Here is a 10,250-nt window from a genome sequence, read left to right as displayed (position 1 = left end):
TCTTTTCTTTTCATGACACTTTCTACTTCAAAGAGAAATATTGTACTTTTTAATCCATTACATTCATCTGTTACAACTTTAGTTACTAGTTACTTTACACATTAAGATTTCTGCACACAGAACACATGTAGTTTATAAAATGTAGTGTGTTTGTGTGTGTGTGTGTGTGTGTGTGTGTGTGTTGTGTGTGTGTGTGTGTGTGTGTGTGTGTGTGTGTGTGTGTGTGTGTGTGTGTGTGTGTGTGTGTGTGTGTATATGTATGTGTGTGTGTGTGTGTGTGTGTGTGTGTGTGTGTATATGTGTGTGTGTGTGTGTGTGTGTGTGTGTGTCTGTCTGTGTGTGTGTGTGTGTGTGTGTGTGTGTGTGTGTGTGTGTATGTGTGTGTGTGTGTGTGTGTGTGTGTGTGTGTGTGTGTGTGTGTGTGTGTGTGTGTGTGTGTGTGTGTGTGTGTGTGTATATGTGTGTGTGTGTGTGTGTGTGTATATGTGTGTGTGTGTGTGTGTGTGTGTGTACCAGGTGCTGTCTCTGCCTCACCGCAGGTTGGTGTGCTGCTGTCAGCTGTTCGAGGTTCCCGATCCGAACCGAGGTCAGCGGAGCGGCGTCCACCAGAGAGAAGTCTTCCTGTTCAACGACCTGCTCATGGTATTCTAAAGTTACTGCGCGTGTGTGCGTGCGTGTGCGTGCGTAATGTAAAGCAGTGTAATCAGTATGTACTGTATTCTAGTATTTATCACTGTCAGCAGCATATGGAAACAGGTGTTCATGTCCTGGAAGAAAAATGTCTTTCTGTTGGTCTTCATTCCGTGACGTTTTTATCTCGCCTATCTTTCCTCGTCCTCAGGTGACGAAGATCTTCCAGAAGAAGAAGAGTTCAGTCACGTACAACTTCAGACAATCGTTTCCTCTGGTGGACATGCAGGTCCACACTTTCCAGAACACCTGTAAGCACCGCCAGCTCTCTCTTTCTCTGTCTCTCAATGGGAGGAAAGCATCAAAGATAATTTAACTCAAAAATGAGATTAAAAGAAATACATGCATACAATTCATTGAGTAAACTGAAATATATGAATTTATGGAAGAAAAAAATCATAGTGAAAAAAACTTTCTCTCTCGTCCATCTGCTCCCTCCATCTGTCTTAGCTTCTCTCCGTTTTATTTTTCATATCTATTTATTTTTTGCACCAGCTCAACTCTCTATTTTTACCCCACAACACACACACACACACACACACACACATACACACACACACTGCTGCGTTTTGGTTTAAATATGAGTATCTTCTGCTGTGTCTCCGCCTGGCGTCCGTCTCCTCCGAGCCTCTAAAACTTGAACATTTGGAGACAGTTTGGGTTTTAACCTGCGGGATGCTCAGTAGTCTGGACGCAGACGGAGACATTTGGAAATAATCACTTGGTAAAACCAGAAATGTTGCTCTGTCTGCCAGGCTCGTCTTTTTTTTGTTATTATTATTTTTTGGGGCCTTTTTCCCTTTATTATATAGTGACAGTGGATAGACTTGAAAGGGGGAGAGAGATGGGGGATGACACGCAGCAAAGGGAAGCAGGTCGGATTTGAACCCGCACCACTGCAGGACTCAGCCTACATGGGGCGAATGCTCTTTCTGGGTGAGCTAGAGGCCGCCCCTGCCAGCCTCTTCTTTAAATGTCGGCCAGTCAGGACTCTGAAAACACTGACAGAACAGGAAGTAGACATCCTGTGTTAATTAGGAGGCCAATTAACTGTGAAACAAGGCGCTGACGCATGGTGACACACTACGAGCCTCTCTCATGCCACGCTTACTGTTAGTTTTAACTTTACTTATAAGTTGGCACTATGTCTATTGTGCTTGGATCTTTCTAGATGTTTTGAAATGCTATTTATGTTTTTTATGATTGTTATTATTGACTGGTGCTGAGACAGGGCCAAGGCACATTGTATTTCATTGCTGTGGTACTTTGGAGAAATTAGCAGTAGCAGCAGCAGCTAAACTGAACTGTTGTGGCCGTAGCTGCACCCCTGCATCCTGATTTCTGCTGCAACCTAATCTCCCTACGGGGGTTAGGGTTGGTTAATAAACCAATAAACAAAAAACAAAAAAAGTTTCTAGCCTCAACTGTTAGTTCAGCTCCTTTAAATAAAGATGTTTATGAGCATTTCAGCTAAAGGAATCTCACAGACTCATGTCTCTCTCATGTCTTCTGTTAATATTTCATATGACATCGTGTCACATTACAAGGTCGACATTATTCCGATGTTTGTGTCGTCTCCGAGCTGCAGTGCTGGTTGTGTATCTGTTGTTGTTGTTGTTGTTGTTGACTGCTCTGGTTCTCCAGTTGGAGCTAAATGAGACGCGGCATCCTGCGGTGATGGCTGTGACCGGAACAGATTGGCCGTATGATTCATCAGCACAATCTTACATCAGCTGCCGAAGTGTGTGTGTGTGTGTGTGTGTGTGTGTGTGTGTGTGTGTGTGTGTGTGTGTGTGTGTGTGTGTGTGTGTGTGTGTGCGTGTGTGTGTGTGTATTGTGTGCAAGGAAGGTAAGGTGTCTGACAACGTATTTGGTCATATCACAATAATCTCTAAACTGTATAACAGAATCAAAGGAGTCGTCTAAAACGATAAATCTTTAAAAGAAAACAGAAAAGAAAAGAAGGAAAGCCCTGGTTCTTTCATTCAGAGACTCAGACATCAAAATCTGATGTTAACATTTATGTTAGATCGCTGAAATCTATTTTTTCTGTCAAAGAAATAATCTCATCTACTGTCGGCCAACAATACGGGCTCAGCTGTTCATCTCAACAACCGTAACTGTGTATGTGTGTGTGTGTGTGTGTGTGTGTGTGTTCCCCAGACTACCCCCACGGGATCCGGCTGACGTCGGCGAACCCCGGCGGAGAGAGGAAGGTGCTGATCGTCTTCACGGCTCCGAGCCAGCAGGACCGCGCTCGCTTCACGTCTGACCTGCGAGAGAGCATCGCTGAGGTCCAGGACATGGAGAAGTACCGCGTCGAGTGTGAGTGTCCTCGCCTAGTAGTAGTAGTAGTAGTAGTAGTAGTAGTAGTAGTAGTAGTAGTAGGAAACCACGATAGCAGCTTCAGTACCCGTGCTGGTGGTAAAGTAAAGTAGTGGTAGTATAATAGTAGCGTTATGGCCCGTCTATACCAGTAACAGTTGGTAGTGATCTAGCCTGGACTTCCATTCCTCTCTCTCTCTCCTCCCTGCAGCCGAGCTGGAGAAGCAGAAAGGTGTGATGCGTCCAGGTGTGTTGGCGGGGGCAGGACCCGGAGGGGGGGGGACGCCGGGCTCCAACCTCTGCGCCATGACGGGCGAGGTGGTGAACGGCACTCTGGGTAGGCCGAGCCTCGACGACACGTACGCCTCGGTGGACGGGCTCAAACGCACGGCCCTCAGCTCGTCACTGAGAGACCTCTCAGAAACAGGTAAACACACACAGGGCCTTCAGGGGGTCCCAACCAGGGTAATGGGTACACAGGGGGTACCGCTGCAGGTATTAGGGGGTACTTCTGTAGTTACTAGGGGGTACTTCTGCAGTTACTAGGGGCTACTTCTGTAGTTACTAGGGGGTACTTCTGTAGTTACTAGGGGGTACTTCTGTAGTTACTCGGGGGTACTTCTGCAGTTACTAGGGGGTACTTCTGCAGTGACCAGGGGGTCCGTGGAGAGATCGTAGAGTAGCTCAAGTCATTTGAAAGTTAGAAATTAAGATTTGATTTGAGCAATGTTTGGTTATATATAAAGCTGTTTAAAAGAAAGCCAGATATTGAAAGCAGGTTAAAGGTTAGGGTTAGGGAACAAACATGGTGAATAGATGAAGGGGTACAGGACCGTTGGGTACCTCAGACCTCAGAGAAGGTTTTGGAAACACTGGTGTAAATTATCAGCACTGTTTAGTTTGTGAGACGTGACTGAGATTCTGTTTGTGTTTACTGCAGTCAGTTCTTATGACTCACTGACTCAGAGAGCAAACCTGCGTCTGTTATGCAACTGATGAAATGTGATGAAATGTGAAATAATACCGTTAGATGGTGTTCTGTCTCCCCCTGCTGGACAGCTACAGGAACATACAACACAGAATATAAAATTACTACCAAGACGCAGATACTAATAACAAGATGATATCACATCAACACTGTGTGTGTGTGTGTGTGTGTGTGTGTGTGTGTGTGTGTCTGTCTGTCTGTCTGTTTATGTGTGTGTGTGTGTGTGTGTGTGTGTGTGTGTGTGTGTGTGTGTGTGTGTGTGTGTGTGTATGCGTGTGCGTGTGAGTGTGATAAGGATCTGCACTCAGGACGGGGTTAGCCTAGCTTAGCATAAAGACTGTATAACAACAGAAATGTAAAAACAAGTTTGTGGTTTTACGGGATTAAAACTGTCTCATTCTGATTGGGTGACAGGGAAGCGGGGTCGTAGGAACAGTGTCGGGTCATTGGACAGTACCATTGAAGTAAGTTTGCCGGGGGCGCGGCCTAAAGCACGATGCATGCTGGGACCTCCCTGCAAGCCGCCGCAGCATGTTTGTGTCATAATGTTCGTCTGAATGTTCTGTCACGTTTCATGTTTCGTCTGAAGAATCAAATCAAACAGTGATGTTGCAGTTATTATGGCTACGTTCACACCGCAGGCCGATTTTTTGTTTGGCTGATCACATGATCTTTTAAAACATGGCCTATATTAGATTCCAGTGTGAACTGTTTGCGGTTTCGAACTGACCTGCATGATCTAAAGACCAGTAACAATGACATCAGACACAGCACGCTGCTGAACTTAAGTTAGGGAGGTTATGGAGGAAGTCAGCATTTTCTCTTTTATTTCTAAATGTTTGTGTAATGGCAGCCGTAACATTAATGAGCATACACTAATTAGGTCTAACACCTCCCTCTCGCTCCATTGACTTGCTCCATCACTGTTCTCCATGTTGTAGCCTAGTCTAGTTTTTCCTGTGTTTTCCATGTTCCTGTCTGTGTCTAGGACTAACTCCCACTGGAGCAGAATTGGGACAAAGGTTGATGTAGATTGACGTAAAAGTCTCATCAAATCCGTCTTGGTTGTTCACTCTGCGGCCACATTGAAACAAATCAATTCAATTCAATTCAATTCAATTCAATTTTATTTATAGTATCAAATCATAACAAGAGTTATCTCAAGACACTTTACAGATAGAGTAGGTCCAGACCACACTCTATAATTTACAAAGCCCCAACAATTCCAACAATTACAGTAATTCCCTCAAGAGCAAGCAGTGCGACAGTGGCAAGGAAAAACTCCCTCTTGGGAAGAAACCTCGGACAGACCCAGGCTCTTGGTAGGCGGTGTCTGACGGGCCGGTTGGGGGTGTGATGAACAGTGGCAATAATAGTCACATTAATAATGGAACAGTGACTGGATGTAGCGGGAAGCTGCAGGGTTCAGCCTGAGCCTCAATCAGAGCTGGGTCTGCTTCAGGACCACATATGGAAGTGGTCTACATCAGACCTGGGTGTGATTCAGGACCACATATGGAAGTGGTCTACATCAGACCTGGGTGTGATTCAGGACCACATATGGAAGTGGTGTACATCTGATTTGACTGTTCACACTACTCTTGAAGAAGTCTGACCTGTTCATTTGACCCCAAAAAAATCTGATATGGGCCACTTCGCTTGGGTTCCTGCAGCCTTTGTGTCGTAACCACCTACGTTCCTTCGCTCATTCTTCTTCTCCTGTCCTGAAATCTGCTCTTTTAACTCATCGACAACAAGTCACACAGTTCACTGCAGAGAGGAGTTCAGGATTTACATCTTTCAAGCAGTTCACTTGGTTGAGTTTAGTTAAGTTTAGTTGAGTTTAGTTGAGTTGAGTTTAGTTGAGTTGAGTTTAGTTTAGTTGAGTTGAGTTTAGTTTAATTTAGTTTAGTTGAGTTGAGTTGAGTTTAGTTGAGTTGAGTTGAGTTGAGTTGAGTTGAGTTAAGTTGAGCGTTTTCACACCTGTAGTTGGTTAGCTTTGGTTCTGAATCAGTTGATGAGTTTGTAAACTTGTTTCTGTTCAGTTTCATTTCACACCGGCAATCTACACTGCAGTCTGTTTCTGAGAGAGAAACATTGAAGCTGCTACAGTTTGCTGCTCTGCTGCATCTCAGACTGGAGGACACACCTGACTACAGGAGACACTAGCTCAGACTGGAGGACACACCTGATTACAGGAGACACTAGCTCAGACTGGAGGACACACCTGACTACAGGAGACACTAGCTCAGACTGGAGGACACACCTGACTACAGGAGACACTAGCTCAGACTGCTGAACACACCTGACTACAGGAGACACTAGCTCAGACTGGAGGACACACCTGATTACAGGAGACACTAGCTCAGACTGGAGGACACACCTGACTACAGGAGACACTAGCTCAGACTGGAGGACACACCTGACTACAGGAGACACTAGCTCAGACTGGAGGACACACCTGATTGCAGGAGACACTAGCTCAGACTGGAGGACACACCTGACTACAGGAGACACTAGCTCAGACTGGAGGACACACCTGACTACAGGAGACACTAGCTCAGACTGGATGACACACCTGACTACAGGAGACACTAGCTCAGACTGCTGAACACACCTGACTACAGGAGACACTAGCTCAGACTGGAGAACACACCTGACTACAGGAGACACTAGCTCAGACTGGAGGACACACCTGACTACAGGAGACACTAGCTCAGACTGACACTAGCTCAGACTGGAGGACACACCTGACTACAGGAGACACTAGCTCAGACTGGAGGACACACCTGACTACAGGAGACACTAGCTCAGACTGGAGGACACACCTGACTACAGGAGACACTAGCTCAGACTGCTGAACACACCTGACTACAGGAGACACTAGCTCAGACTGGAGGACACACCTGACTACAGGAGACACTAGCTCAGACTGGAGGACACACCTGACTACAGGAGACACTAGCTCAGACTGGAGGACACACCTGACTACAGGAGACACTAGCTCAGACTGCTGAACACACCTGACTACAGGAGACACTAGCTCAGACTGGAGGACACACCTGACTACAGGAGACACTAGCTCAGACTGGAGGACACACCTGACTACAGGAGACATCAGCTCAGACTGGAGGACACACCTGACTACAGGAGACACTAGCTCAGACTGGAGGACACACCTGACTACAGGAGACACTAGCTCAGACTGGAGGACACACCTGACTACAGGAGACACTAGCTCAGACTGGAGGACACACCTGACTACAGGAGACACTAGCTCAGACTGCCGAACACACCTGACTATAGGAGACATCAGCTCAGACTGGAGGACACACCTGACTACAGGAGACACTAGCTCAGACTGCTGAACACACCTGACTACAGGAGACACTAGCTCAGACTGGAGGACACACCTGACTACAGGAGACACTAGCTCAGACTGGAGGACACACCTGACTACAGGAGACACTAGCTCAGACTGCTGAACACACCTGACTACAGGAGACACTAGCTCAGACTGGAGGACACACCTGACTACAGGAGACACTAGCTCAGACTGGAGGACACACCTGACTACAGGAGACACTAGCTCAGACTGGAGGACACACCTGACTATAGGAGACACTAGCTCAGACTGGAGGACACACCTGACTACAGGAGACACTAGCTCAGACTGGAGGACACACCTGACTACAGGAGACACTAGCTCAGACTTGTGAAGTATATTCATATAGTTGGTGCAGTTCGAGGTCGGATCATGTTCTCTCCAGAGTTGGATTGAAAGCGCACCGAGACCACCTCGTCCAGCAGGTCTCAGGTACTCTTGTCTGGTCCCTTTTGGTGCAGTGTGATTGCTGCGTTCTCACCTGCCCAAATGAACCGGCGGAGCAAACCAACTCTAGTCAACCGATCATTCAACCGAACTAAACAAGGCAGGTGTGAAAGTTCAGTTTAGTTTGTTCAGTTCAGTTCAGCACTTGTTTCTGGGATATTTGGGTTTCACTGTGCACTTTCAGCACACATCCTCCATCTTTATATACAGTCACAGGCACTAACTGATGGTCTGGTTCTCCTCCTCTCTCTCTGTTCTCCTCCTCCTCTCTCTGTTCTCCTTCTCCTCTCTCTGTTCTCCTTCTCCTCTCTCTGTTCTCCTCCTCCTCTCTCTGTTCTCCTCCTCCTCTCTCTGTTCTCCTCCTCTCTCTGTTCTCCTCCTCTCTCTGTTTTCCTCCTCTCTCTGTTGTCCTTCTCCTCCTCTCTCTGTTCTCCTCCTCTCTCTGTTCTCCTCCTCTCTCTGTTCTCCTCCTCCTCTCTCTGTTCTCCTCCTCCTCTCTGTTCTCCTCCTCCTCTCTCTGTTCTCCTTCTCCTCCTCTCTCTGTTTTCCTCCTCCTCTCTCTGTTCTCCTCCTCCTCTCTCTGTTCTCCTTCTCCTCTTCTCTCTGTTCTCCTCCTCCTCTCTCTGTTCTCCTCCTCCTCTCCTCCTCCTCTCTCTGTTCTCCTCCTCCTCTCAGGGTTCGATCATTAGCAGCCCTCGGCCTCACCAGCAGCGCCCCCTGCTGGCTGCAGCGCTGTCCTACAGCCCCATGATGGTGCCCTCCTCCCCAGCAGCCTACCGGCCACACCGCCCTACTCAGAGCCCCGGTACAGGGGTGGGGGGTGGGCCGGGGCTCTGTCACACCCAGGGGGGGGTCGCCACCTCCCCCCTCGTGAGCGGGGGAGGGGCTGGGGGCGGAGGAGGGATGGCAGGCGGGGGGGGCCCGACTGGCGGCGGCCTGCTGGGGAACTTCTTCGGCAGCCGCCGTGGCAAAGTTCCCGGTCCTCTGACGATGACGTCACCGACTCCAGCGGGTCCGCCGAGTCCCCTGATGATCTCATCGCCCCCCCCACCCCGCCCCCGCCCCTCCCATCCCCCACCCCTCCTCCCCTTCCCCATGCCCCTCCCCTTCGCCAAACCTCGCCCAGTCGGACTTGGGAGGAGTTGGAGGGGGGCCGTCCAAGCTCCAGGCTCTGCACGCTCAGTATTGCCACGGCAACAGTGGAGGAGGCGGAGTCAGTGTTACTGGGCACCAGCAGCAGCAGACGCCGCCCCCCCCTACCACCACCACCACCGCTACCACGTGCAGAGCGTCCCGCAGCACCACGCCGCCCTGGCGCCCAGGTTCTCTGCTCCGCCGCGCCGGCAGGGCCCGTCCAGCTGCGGCGCCTCCCAGAGGCTGCAGCACGCCGCCGCGCCGCGCTACAGCCTGGGCTTCATCACGCCGCCGCCGCTGTCCCCCCACTCCCCCCACTCCCCCGGCACCCCCACTACTCCGCACGGACTCTACCACTCGCACCCCGCCCCGGGGCGGCCGGGGGGAGGCGGCAAGCTGCCGCTGACCATCTCGCACTCGCAGCCGCACCCGCACGCTCACACGCACGCTCACACACACTCCCCCCTCAGCCCCTCCCCCTCCACCCACTTCATCTTCTCCACGCCGCCTCCACAGACGCCCTCGGCGCGCCTCGTCACGCAGACGCCCCCGCAGCCCTACGCGCCGCAGTACCCGCTGATCTCCTCCATCCCCCGCCCCCCCACTCCCCGCTGCCGCCGCCGGCCAACGCCGCGGGGGGCCAAGCGGGCAAATCCAAACCCGTCAGCCGGATCAGCACGGTCGTGTGAGGAGGCAGAAGCCACGGCCGGCGGTCCGCCACCCGGCAGTGAGCCACCGGGGGGCGCCGCTGAGGAGGAGGAGGAGGAGGAGGAGGAGAGGAGGAAATCAAAATGGCCGCTTAGTGAGGAAGAGAGCACTGAGAGCGGGGAAGAGGAAACTACTCAGTCTGTGTTATTTCCACATCCACTTCCCCCGCAGGTAGAGACGCTCGCACACTCAGAGACGAGAACCATCAACAAGAACGCTACCGAACCAAGCCGCGCCGGCGTCTCCGTGAGAATCTCCTCCATCTTCCCCTGAGCAGCGGCCTGCGTCTCCGGAGGACATGTTTGTAGTTCTGTCCTGACAGGAAGTGTTTGTGTCTAATTGTGAGTCAGACTTGGTGGACAGACGGTTCAGGGACCAGACGTGAAGGGAACAGTGCCTGTGACTTCAACACGAGGGTTAGCTAGCGCTCTCTGCTAACGCTCGATGCTGTACGGGATCATTTGATGGGACTGTTCAGGTTTTTAGGAAGCCTGAGAATGCAACGAGTCCTTTTACTTTATTCCAAAAATCACACTAGTCTTGCACCACTTTGTTTTCCGCACAAAAAGCACT

At 50.2% G+C, this 10,250-nt stretch overlaps 1 protein-coding gene across 1 annotated transcript in view; it reads left to right on the top strand.

Annotated features, from left to right (window-relative positions):
• LOC114558619 (IQ motif and SEC7 domain-containing protein 2) overlaps positions 1-9,950 on the top strand; it is a 35,255-nt gene extending 25,305 nt beyond the window's left edge. Inside the window, exons 14-19 of the mRNA XM_028582685.1 lie at positions 517-642; positions 842-941; positions 2,854-3,015; positions 3,227-3,442; positions 4,418-4,467; positions 8,511-9,950. Coding sequence (XP_028438486.1) covers positions 517-642; positions 842-941; positions 2,854-3,015; positions 3,227-3,442; positions 4,418-4,467; positions 8,511-9,950 — 2,094 coding nt within the window. The remainder of the gene's footprint in view (positions 1-516; positions 643-841; positions 942-2,853; positions 3,016-3,226; positions 3,443-4,417; positions 4,468-8,510) is intronic.
• Positions 9,951-10,250: the final 300 nt, after the last annotated feature.

The sequence above is a fragment of the Perca flavescens genome, chromosome 7 (genome assembly GCF_004354835.1).
Source record: "Perca flavescens isolate YP-PL-M2 chromosome 7, PFLA_1.0, whole genome shotgun sequence".
NCBI classification, from domain to species: Eukaryota; Metazoa; Chordata; class Actinopteri; order Perciformes; family Percidae; genus Perca; species Perca flavescens.
The sequence above is the reverse complement of the archived record's forward strand: the minus strand, read 5'-3'. Positions and strand labels throughout refer to the sequence as shown.